The sequence below is a fragment of the Bidens hawaiensis genome, unplaced genomic scaffold (assembly GCF_021521415.1).
Source record: "Bidens hawaiensis isolate Kalapana, Puna unplaced genomic scaffold, B.hawaiensis_p1.1 tig00014983_1, whole genome shotgun sequence".
In the NCBI taxonomy this organism is placed as follows: Eukaryota; Viridiplantae; Streptophyta; class Magnoliopsida; order Asterales; family Asteraceae; genus Bidens; species Bidens hawaiensis.
The window spans coordinates 73,042-85,590 of record NW_027492332.1 but is presented as its reverse complement, the minus strand read 5'-3'; the positions used below and the strand labels follow the sequence as shown (position 1 = coordinate 85,590).

Genomic DNA, 12,549 nt, shown 5'->3' with positions numbered 1-12,549 from the left:
CTTTTACAAATTATAATCATAACATATTATGTGTAGGGGTGCAAACGAGCCCGAGCTGAGAAATAAAGCTCGTATAATTACCAAGCCCGAACATGAGCCTTGTATGGGAGGCTTGGTTAGGCTTGTCGAGCTTTGACGAACCTAGTGTATTTTTAAGTTTCTAGTTTTAACACTTTACGGTCGAGCTTTGGCTCGTTTAATCTTTTTCTCAAATTATATAAAAAATAGAAAACTGATATAAATTAATTAATAATATTTAAACAAGTCGAGCCTGAGCTTGAAAAAATAGCTCACAATCCGAGCTCGAGCTTTAGAAAAAGAGCTCGAAATGAGCCGAGTTCGAGCCCTCATAAATTAAAACAAGCCAAACTCGAGCATGTTCAAGTTGGGGCTCGACTCAGCTCGAGCTCGGCTCGTGTAACATCCCGAAATTTCCAAAATGATATTAATTATATTACTTAATAATAGAGGGAAAGTTTACTCGGGTTATCGGGAAATAAATAAATAGAGTAGGAGTTGGTATGGGTCGGGCTAGTGTTGGGTAATGGATATGGGTTATGGACTTGGGTTATGAAAGAAGGAAGGAGAGTCCATGGGCTTAAGCCCATGATCCCTAAATATAAATACCATTAACCACCATTTAATCCTCATTCTCACATATTCCATACACACACACCCAAAACACACACGACCCGAACCAAGATCCGAAGGCGAAAACCCGAGCTTGTTGGTGCTGGAACGTTGTGACGGACCAAAACAACATCGAGGCTTAACCGTGTTCGTAGTTCGACTCGTTCAAGGTACGTTTATAGTTAGAAATCGTTCGTGTAGTTTCGGGTTGATTTGAGAAATGATAGATATGACTTTGTATGGTAAAAACGAATCCAACAAAGCTAATCTTACTGAAAACGGTTATGATTTGATGGGTTAATCGATTGATAAAAAGAACCCGTAACCTATATGCCTAAATCGCACCCTTTAAACATCGATGTTAGGTCGATTTGATGGTTGGGGTTTGTAGGCGCTGGTCAGACGATTCCGTGGATACCTAAATCGAGTTATTTGGTTAAGAAACGAAGGATTTAAGAACGAACAGTAGCTGCAGACGACAACTTCGCCTGCAAGCTAAGTTCGCCTGATGGACTTCGCCTGCAAGCTAAGTTCGCCTGATGACAACTTCGCCTAAAGCCAAGTTCGCCTGATGACAACTTCGCCTAAAGCCAAGTTCGCCTGATGACAACTTCGCCTAAAGCCAAGTTCGCCTGATGACAACTTCGCCTGCAAGCTAAGTTCGCCTGATGACAACTTCGCCTAAAGCCAAGTTCGCCTGACGACAACTTCGCCTAAAGCCAAGTTCGCCTGATGACAACTTCGCCTAAAGCTAAGTTCGCCTAAGGTTTAACTTCGCCTAAAGCTAAGTTCGCCTAAGGTTTAACTTCGCCTAAAGTCAAGTTCGATTAGAGAATAGATTAAAACGATAAGTAAAAGTAAGCTAATACTAGGCCACCAGATTAGATCAGACGAGTATTGATACGTGTAAATTATACAGTCAGCCGAGCACAGTTAAAGAAGGGATTTACAACTATTAGAGGAAGAGGCAGAGTTCAGGTGAGTTTCTAGCCCCATTCCTTGTTATGTTTTCGGGGCTATGTGCATACTCGATGTGTTGTTAATACATTTATCCTAAGTGATAAGTGTATGCCATATGTGATATATGTGATGGATATGAATGATTGCTTGTCGGTACGCGAACGATCTTCGGATATTGCGCGTACTGTCAGGTTAAAAAAAATAAAGGTACGAATATTATATATCGAAGATGTATGAACTTTACAAATGAATACTTGTCGGGGCGTGAACGATCTTCGGATATTGCACGTATCGACAAGGGGTATGGTTGTTAATGAGTGATGTAAGGAACGCCTAGAGTGTTTTTATGCTATAATGCAATTATTGTATATGTGAAGTATGTGTATACAGGTACACGAATGGTATGTGAGTTCTACGTTCGACATAGTAAGTTAGGATGGCAAATCCCTCTAACTTCTGTTGGACATAGACTTGGCAGGTGACGGCGTAGTTAGGGACTGCGAGTCATATACGTGATGTAGATGATAGATGTAAACGTAGATAGGGACGGTGGGCCTTATACGTGTTATAGGAGATAGACGCCAACGTAGATAAGGACTGCGGACCTTATACGTAACGTAGATAAGGACTGCGGACCTTATACGTAATATAGATAGGCGTCAGCACAGGAAAGGACCGTGGACCTTATACGTGCTTTAGCATGGGGGAGGACTGCGGACCTCGTACGTGCTATGAATTAGGTTGCAACATAGGGAAGGATCGTGGACCTTGTACGTGTTGTGGATGTATGATGGTATAGGGAAGGATCGCGGACCTTGTACGTACCATGAATGGTGAACATAGGTAAGGACTGCGGACCTTTTACGTGTTCACGATCGTGAGTACAGGTATAGACGGCGGACTATGAACGTACTCTCGGTAGACTGAGGTTAGTGATTGTAGATATGTATGTATGTATGGTAGCAAGAATGTATGTAGAACAGAAGGGTAACTAGTGGAGTATGGATATGTATCTTCGGATATGTATGTATGTGTTGTATTGTATGGCGTACGATTAACTAGAACTCACTCAGCGTAGCTGACTTTTAGTATGCACGCAGGTGAGTAGGATGAGGCAGCTCGCTTGAGGAGACACGTGGCACTGAATAAGAGGCTGGCATCGGAAGACTCAAGACGTTTAAGTTAATGTTCGTTAATTTTGAAAGACAAAATGATGTTTTAAGACAAGGCGTGTTTTGTTACGAAATGTTTTATGAAAGTTTTTATATTCCGCGAAAGTTTTAATGAACTCTGATTTGTAAGAACTGTGTTTATGAGTAAATCCGACGCTAAAGTAAGGCTACCGGGTTCGGGGCCTTACAGCTCGTGAGCTGTTTTTTCAAGCTCAGACTCAACTCGTTTTTATATGGTTAAAATTTTAAATGATAACAAAAATAAAATAAAAATAAAAAATAATTAATAATCTTTTCGGAATTTCTTAATCGAAGGCGAAATCTGGTGCTCATGTCATCTATTAACTAACATGTCAATGAACCAATAGTGGAGTGGTTAGGAAGAGAATTGATGTTATATGTAACCTAGGCTCAATTCCTGCTCTAGACGTTTAGTTTCAGCCGCACCAGAGTGATGATGGGAGATTGGGCGAGTATGTGGCGTTCACTAGTTGAATTCTTGAACTGAAAGATTTTTATCTCACCGCTGTCGTGGCCTTTGGGCGAGTTACAGTTTTTCTCGGATTGAAGACGAGTGCATGCAGATATGATGAATTTATTCCGGTTCAAATAAAAAAATCTATTAACTAACATCTGTGTGATCCGTTCACTGACAACTTGTTTCCCAATGAAGTGCCGATCTGTAGCTTGCGTATGGTCCGAATCACCACCGGTTCACAAAGTCACTGCCACCGCCGTACTCGACCGGCCTTCCACTCTTTACACTGGCGGATCCGATGGCACCATCTTCTGGTGGAACCTAACTAACTCCGATCACGTGAGTTCAAACTTCACAACCACTCAATTACTCACCTCATAACTTATATTAACAAGCACGCACGTGCTTTAATTTTGCACATTAATTTCAATTAGGTTTTGCATATTGTTGTAACTATATCTGCATGCTCAATTAGTTCAATGATCGAGTTTCATTTTCATTTGGATTCATTTTGATCGTTGTTAGGTTTGTAGAGTGGCCACTTAGGGCTGTAAACGAACACGCGGACGGAGCGGAATTTCTTGTTCGTGTTCGTTCATTAAGGAAATGAACTTGTTTGTGAACGGTTCACCAACATAAATGAACGCAAATGATGCTTTATTTGATTTGGTTAAGCTTTTAAAAATTAAATTGCATCGAAACAGAAGGCAAGCGGGCAACAAGCGGCGCCGCTACCCCTTTTTGAATTGCAAAACCTAATCTTTTAAAAACTACATTTGCGGATCTTGGAGTCATAACATTACTATGCATGACCCGTGTTCTCGGGTAAGTAGCTCCACAGCTTCAGGCGCCGCGAGGAAACCAAAAGTGTCAAAAGCAAAAGGAATAAACACATGCTGGATGTCAAGACACGCCTTCTCATGTTTGGTCACCTTCCCTGAAGCAACTTTCAAAGCAGCTTGACCGGCTGTGAAACCACTACTCTCTAAGCCTTTAATGAACAAACGTAAACAAACGGTTATATGTTAATTTACATATAAGTTGAAACCTTTAATGAACAAACATAAACAAACAACATTAACGAACGTAAAGGAACACATTATCGAATGTTCACAAACACAATTGAATGAGCATGGCCTCTGTTTTTGTTCGCTCGTTTAATTAATCGAACGGAATTCCTTGTTCATGTTCGTCTGTATGTTAAACGAACTTCCTGCTAAACAGTTCACGATCACTTAACATTCGGTTCGTTTACAACCCTACGCGTAAGGCAGCAGTTAACACATTAGGAGCATTTCTTTGATCATGCGTAATGCGTCTGTTACCGGTTAACACGTTAGGCATCAGTTACGCGTATGTTAGGTTGTGCCGTTGTGGTCATAGTGATAGATTCCAATTTCTTTTAATAAATTTCAATTTCTTCAAAAAATTCCATGTACCAAATGCATTCTCAAATTCCAAATCCTTTTTTTATTCCAATTCCTTTTGAAAATTCCAAGTTCTTTGATAAATTCCAATTGCCTCAAAAAATTTTCGTGAACCAAACACACCCTAAATTGTGGCTTCTGTTTCTAGTTGGAAATCATGTTAATGGATATTTTATTGTCAGGATATAAAACCAGTTGCTATCTTATGTGGTCATACTGCACCAATTTCTGACTTGGGTATCTGTTTCCCTGCATCAACCCTAGGAGATGAAAAGGCAATTGATTCAAGTAATGTGGCACCAAACTCTAGTTCAGTTAACTATGGTTCTCTAATAAGTGCGTGTACTGATGGTGTATTATGCGTTTGGGGCAGAGATACTGGACATTGCAGCCAAAGAAGGAAAATGCCAGCTTGGGTTGGGAGTCCATAAATGGTTCAGTCACTGCCTGAAAACAAAAGATACGTATGTGTCGCGTGTCAGTTCATTGATTCAGTTAGTCCATTAGACCATCGGTTGCTTGATTCTGTTGAGTATAGTGAACCACAGTCCAACAAACCTTCAAAATGCACAGTTGTAGTGATTGATTCATATACATTAACCATAGTGCAAACCGTTTTTCGTGGTACTTTAGCTATTGGGCCTTTTAAGTTTATGTCTATAGTGGCACCTGTTGGTGATATGGAGAAGGAATCAGTGCTGATTGCTGACTCACTTGGTAATTTTCAATGTGTATCATTGTTAAAAGACACCGGTCGAAATGAAGATGCTTTAGATGACTCACAAAAGAACTCTTGCCACCTGGAAGCATCAGATTGGATTCAAGATTCTAATGAAGAAGTTCCAATTTCATTTGCTGCTTCTGGGCAGGTTTTAGTCATTCTATATAAGAGCTGGTGTGTGTTTAAGCTGGTGTATGGTAGTGCTAAGATTGGAGAAATTGCACTCTTGGATGATGATGTGGCAGGGTGCATGTTTCTTGGAAATGATTACTGTAGTACAACGCCACATGGTGATGAAAGCCCTAACATATTTGAAGAAACATTTGCTGCGTGGAACAATAAAGGCTGTTTAATCATGTATACCATATTAAATACATCACTCTATGCTTGCTTCACATATCCCTAATATTGAATTGTCATTTTCTTTTGTTCTAATAAATCAAAATCTTGTTCGTATTGAATCAATCTCTGTACACACTGGAGAACCAGTGCATTGGAAACCCTTGGTGACAATATGGGAATTGAGTAATAATGGTGAAAAGTTTCATCAAGAATGTAAATTGGTTGGAGAAGGAAGCTACTTTGATGAGTGGCTTGTGGATACAAATGAAGGGCAAAATGGTCTTTTCAGGAGAGAATCTGTGGTCACGTCTTCAATGGTTATTTCTGAAAATGACTCTTTACCGTATGCAATAGTTTATGGATATGATAATGGAGAAATAGAAGTTTTACGGTTCAGTATGTTCTCTGAAAGAATGGAAGATTTAGATGTAGATTCATGTGCACAGAAGCAATATCTTTCGGGCCACACGGGTGCGATCCTCTGTTTGGCTGCACACCAGATGGTTCGTACATCCACAGGGTTTAACTCCAACATATTTCTAATATCAGGAAGTAATGATTGTACAATACGCATTTGGGATCTTAATTCTGGTAATCTTGTATCTGTGATGCACCATCATGTACAACCTGTTCGTCAGCTCATCCTACCCCCGGGCCACACTGATCGTCCATGGAGTGATTGCTTTTTATCCGTTGGAGATGACTCGTGTGTCGCGTTAGCTTCACTCGACACTTTAAGAGTCGAGAGAATGTTTCCGGGTCACCCATTTGTACCTTCAAAAGTCATGTGGGATAGTACACGCGGTTATCTGGCGTGTTTTTCTATGAATCATTCATCAACATCTGAATCATCTGATGTGCTGTACATTTGGGATATAAAATCAGGTGCCCGCGAACGTGTTCTTCGTGGTACTGCTGCTCAGTCAATGTTTGACCATTTTTGTACAAGCGGGAATAAGAATAACGTGTCTTTAACTTCAATGGAGAGAAACACATCTGTTTCCTCATTGGTTATGCCAATAATTGAAGATAATACAGAAGTTTCACAATCTCATCCAAACACTCATCCAATTACATGTTCTTGCCCGTTTCCCGGAATCGCAACACTCGTTTTTGATATGACATTGTTGATGTCACATAAAATTGAATCGTTTAAAAGTCAAAATGGGTCAGACCAAATGAGCAACTTTTCCAAAGAACGGGTTATTGAAGGGGCCGAACCAGGCCCACTAAGTACAGATGGGTTTCAAGAAACCACATCAGATGCTACAGAATATACTGATTGGGCGCATTCATTAGAAGGAAGTTTATTTCGGTTCAGTTTGTCTGTTTTGCACTTGTGGAATCTTGACTATGAGCTGGACAAACTGTTGACCTCTGAGATGAAACTTAAGAAACCTAAAAATTTGTTTCTAGCTTCTGGCTTGCTTGGAGACAGAGGGTCTCTCACGTTGACATTTCCTGGTCAAAGTTCAACTCTTGAGGTGCCATATTTTCTGTTTACAATAACGTGTTAATTTAACATATTCATCATTCAACTATTCAAGTTATATATATTAATATTAATATTTCAGCTATGGAGATCATCATCTGAGTTCTGTGCAATCAGATCATTAACTATGGTCTCCCTTGCGCAACACATGGTTAGCTTGTCTCACTCATGCTCCACAGCAAGCAGGTAACACAACATTTTGTAATTAAGAAATATTTTTTTCTAGGATCTTCAACATCATTTATAATATATGTTTTGCAGTGCCTTAGCAGCTTTTTACACTCGAAAGTTTGCAGAGAAATTTCACGACATTAAGCCACCTTTGCTCCAGGTAGTTAACTTCTTGTAGAATTTTCCAATATATGCATTATTTTCTAATATATTTATTTGAAATACAGCTTTTAATCAGCTTTTGGCAAGACCAGAACGAACAGGTCCGAATGGCTGCACGTTCATTGTTTCACTGTGCTGCTTCTAGAGCCATTCCCCGTCCCCTACGTGCAGACAGTAATAGTAATACATTGTTAAATTCTGAAACAGAGAAGGTTCTAAAAGATGTGAAGCATGAAAAGGAAGATTCTGAAATGGTAGCATGGTTAGAATCATTTGAACGACAAGATTGGATATCTTGCGTTTGGGGAACGAGTCAAGATGCAATGACTTCTCATGTTGTTGTTGCTGCTGCTTTGGTTGTTTGGTATCCAAGTCTTGTAAAGTCAACTCTTGCCACTCTATGCGTACACCCGTTGTTAAAGTTAGTTATGGCCATGAATGAAAGATACAGCTCCACTGCAGCTGAGATACTTGCGGAAGGTATGGAAAACACATGGAGTGCAATAATAAGTTCCGAAATACCTCACTTAATTTCAGATATATTTCATCAAATCGAACATAAATCAGTTACGTCTGTTGAGATTCGGGGATCTTTGGTTGGAATACTGTTACCAAGTTTAGCAATGGCGGATGTCCCATCGTTTTTACAAGTTATCGAAAGACAAATATGGTCAACTGCTTCTGACTCACCTGTTCACATTGTGTCCCTCATGACTCTCATTAGAGTAATACGCGGTTCTCCTAGAAACTTGGCTCCTTACCTCGATAAGGTTTGTAAATTATTTCAATGTCCATACTTTAGGTATAACAATTTTAACAATTATCAGTTTGCAGGTGGTGAGTTTTATTTTACAGACAATGGATCCTGGCAACTTAGCCATGCGAAGAAATTGCTTACAAAATTCAATGGCAACATTAAAGGAAGTCGTGCATGTTTTCCCAATGGTAGCGTTAAATGATTCTTCTACCCGATTGGCTGTTGGTGATGCAATTGGACATATTAACAAATCCATCATTCGTGTATATGAAATGCAAAGGTTTGACCCAAAAATAAAAAAGACTGAATGACTATTGTTTAGATTTAACTTTATTTATGTTTTCTTTTTTTTTTTTTTATTATAGTATGACAAAGATAAAGATCTTGGATGCTAGTGGCCCCCCAGGACAACCAACTTTGCTCGGTGGAGTTTCTGAAACGACTGTAAACACTGCAATTTCAGTCTTGAGTTTTTCACCTGATGGAGAGGTAGTTTATTCTGTTACTTCTTTCACATGTGAAAAGTTGCATCTTTTGAATTGTATAATGCTTTTAATTAACAGGGTCTGATAGCTTTCTCTGAGCACGGTTTGATGATCAGATGGTGGTCAATAGGATCCATGTGGTGGGAAAAGCTTAGTAGGAATCTTGTTCCGGTTCAGTGTACTAAATTAATATTTGTTCCTCCATGGGAAGGATTCTCTCCTACTTCCACAAGGTCTAGTGTTATGGCAAGTGTAATGGGTAACGGGAAGCAGTTTTCACAGGTAATTTGATACCAGCTAGGGTATTTTTGTAATTTAAGGGCATCATAGTACTCATAGTATAGTTTTTATTTTTATTTGACAGGATAATTCACGGGACTTGAGCGAAATAGAGAGATTGAAAGTGTTGCTTCATAACCTTGATCTCTCATACAGGCTAGAATGGGATGGTGGAAAGAAAGTGTTACTCAAAAGGCATGGGCAGGAGTTAGGAACGTTCCAATTATAGTCGGTTGCCCTTGAATCTGCTTTTGGTCAATGTTCCTTCTCTAGGTCTGCCAAACGATCATCTCGGACTCCATGTTGACGTGATGTGGGTACCGCAGGTATTTCACTACAGTTGCCACATCTTTAGTGAATACAATTTATTTATTGATTGCAGAGTTTTGTTGCTTGTAGTTTCTAGTATATTTTGGAGTTACAGATATGGCCTCTGTGTTTTTGGATTATGAGATGTTGAGAACAGTTTGAGCTAATGCTGTTATATGTGAAATTTAGAAAGCAGTAGTGTCTGTTCAACGTGATACGATTTGGTATTTGTACAAGAATGGATGATCAAAAGCTTTTTTTTTTTATTTTACTTTATGCATCAACTATTATTTTATTTTTTTTACTTTAGAGATTATCTATTGCAAAACTCATTAAAAAGGTTATTGTTTTTGTAATTTCATAACATTTGGGTTTTTTCTTTGTAGTTGCTATTCATATTAGTTCAATTCTATACATTAATAAATATTAATGTTGTCTAAAAAAAATATGGACTAGAGTTTTAAATATTCACAAATGGCAAGCCCCCTTCAACATATAACTTATTAAGTGTATAAAGGCGCACAAATCTGTTTTTTGGGCTCGGTTTGGAATAGTGGCGGATCTAGACTTGAAACTTAGGGGTAGCGCTCAAATTTTTTTTTTCCATGTCATGCTAACGAAACAAATATAAAAAAAAAACAACAAATAAATTTAAACACTTGGGCTGTAAATTTCTCCACTTCGGTTTTTGAACGCTTAAAATCAAGCCATTACATCTTTTTCATTTACTTTATCAAACGTTTCTCTTTCGACAACACATATTAAAGCATTGTTCAAATACTCATCACCCATTCGATTGCATAAATCCGTTTTGATAAGCTTCATTTTAGAAAAACATCTTTCAACGGTTGCAGTTGTAACCGATAAAACCAACGCTAGCTTCAATATTCGATAAACCAAAGGAAAAGTTGTGTGTTTTCCGGTTTCCACCATTACACGAGCAAGATCACCCATTCCACCCAGATTTGCAAATTTCTCATCTTCCTTTAAAGTGTAATAAAATGTCGTAAGATCACCCGAAATACACCCTCTTTCTTCGTTAGTAAAATCGTTCGGATACATCTCTGAAAAAGCCACTATCTTAGATATGTCAAACTTAGAAAACGAATCACAAGGATTTAAACCCGACATATTTTCTAACAAACTAGTTGAGACATCACTAAATCTATTTCCAAGTTCTTGAATTTGCATATCCAAAACCGTATTAAAAACTTCAACCTCAAAATGATGCCAAATGGCATTCTTTCGGTTTCTTTGATTACCATAACTTTCCGCCATATCTAACATCTTAATCTTGTTTTTTTCACAAAAAGATGTCACTTTTGCCAACATCTTGTTAAATCCGTTTTGTCTTAGATTATTCAATGCTCGATTGGTCCCGCTTATCAACTTAGATGCTTCTAACAAATCTTGACTCTTTTTTTGAAGATGGTTTGCTAGAGCATTTGTGAGGCCTAAAATTTCTTCCAACAAGTGTATATAAAACACAAATTCAAGTTTCTTAAAATATGATAAAAATACCTTTCGCATTGGATCGTTGTTGCACGCTCTCTCCATCTACTTCAATAAATTTAAGTACCTCAACAACTTTCGGGAATAGTTTAACAAGCTTGTGATTGTTCTATGATGAGAACCCATCGCGTGTCTCTCGCTCGTACGAGGGAAACCTCTTGGTTTAATCCTTTTCCTGTTTTAATCTCACCAAGAAGAATTTCGTTTTCCACTCTCTCTTTTTTTAACTCCAACAACATATCTTTTCTTTTGCAAGAAGCACCAACCGTATTAACAACCATGTCAAGAGATTCATAAAATTCTAACACCGGTATGTTTTTTTGCAACAGCCACAATCACTAACTGAAGTTGATGAGCAAAGCAATGCATGTAATGTGCTAATGGATTATCTCTTATAATCAAAGCTTTTAATCCATTAAACTTTCGTCGCATGTTGCTTGCAACATCATAACCTTAACCCCTGACCTGTGTAAACAATTATAAACTATAAGATACATATATTTTATTAAAGTTTATGTAACAAAAGTATGAAACATATTACTTGATCAATGCTCAATTGGTTATTTGATAATAAAGAAACGATGGCTTCTTTAAGAGTTGCAGAAGATGTATTATTAACGTAAGCAAGTCCAATTAAACTCTCTATAACAACTCCATGTTTATCAACATATCTCAAAACTACGGTCATTTGTTCTTTTTGAGACATGTCACTAGACTCATCAGCTAACAACCCAAACACATCATCTTTAATTTCTTCACAAAGCTTTTTGGTTACTTCTTTCGCAAAGCAATCGATAATCTCTTTCTGTATTGATGGAGCTGTAAACTTATTATTCTTTTTTGCATTCCCTAAACAATACTTACCAATATCCGGGTTGTTCTCACAAATCAACTTTAAAACCGCAAGAAAGAGACCTTTAGAAAAAGAGTCTTCAGATTCATTATGACCACGAAATGATAAACTATTTTCTAACAAGAATCTAGAACTACGAACATAACCCAATAATCGATACCAATTTGCAATCTTTTCCTCATTGTTTTCTTTTCTTTGACGTTTAAAAACGCTGCTAATAAGAGATTGTTTACTCATCTTCAAAGTTCCTAAACAAAATTTGAACCAAAAAACCTAATATCAATTCCAATTTACACATAAAACTAAAAGCTAAATCCCTAATTAATTAAAATTTAAACATAACCCTAAATACCTAATCAATTCCAGTTTAAACATAAACCCTAAAACATAACCCTAAATCCCTAAATACAATAAATCTTACCGGAAAGATGGAGATTGGAGAGGCCGGAGATGGAGTGGCTGGTGGCGGCTGGCTAGAGGTGGAGCCGTGGAGGTGTCGTGGTGACTGGCGGTGGCTGGTCTGGTGCGTGAGCCGTGAGGTTGCTGAGCAGAGGAATATGCTTTTTTTTTCTATTGTATTATTTGGGTTTTTTGGTTTGGGCTTGTGCTTTTGTTGGGTTTAAATATTAAATTAGTTAGGCTAACGGGCTTAAAATACACAGGGTAACGTTATTTTTTGTTTAGGGTAACGAAACACGAAAACCGACCAAAAAATTTTTTTTTTTACACCACCGGTAAAACGTTGAGTGGTAGCCTCCGCTACCCCTCTTAATATGGTGCATCCGCCACTGGTTTGGAA

The 12,549-nt window shown here is 38.2% G+C and overlaps 1 protein-coding gene and 1 pseudogene across 1 annotated transcript; both read left to right on the top strand.

Moving 5' to 3' along the window:
* The first annotated feature begins 3,422 nt into the window (after window positions 1-3,422).
* LOC143548278 (uncharacterized) lies at window positions 3,423-5,741 on the top strand (annotated as a pseudogene).
* A 30-nt stretch (window positions 5,742-5,771) lies between these two features.
* On the top strand, window positions 5,772-9,305 carry LOC143548277 (uncharacterized). The gene is made up of 8 exons (XM_077039488.1): window positions 5,772-7,214; window positions 7,305-7,408; window positions 7,484-7,553; window positions 7,621-8,325; window positions 8,390-8,592; window positions 8,678-8,801; window positions 8,876-9,079; window positions 9,162-9,305. The coding sequence occupies exons 1-8, from the start codon at window positions 5,772-5,774 to the stop codon at window positions 9,303-9,305; spliced, it is 2,997 nt and encodes a 998-aa protein (XP_076895603.1).
* Window positions 9,306-12,549: the final 3,244 nt, after the last annotated feature.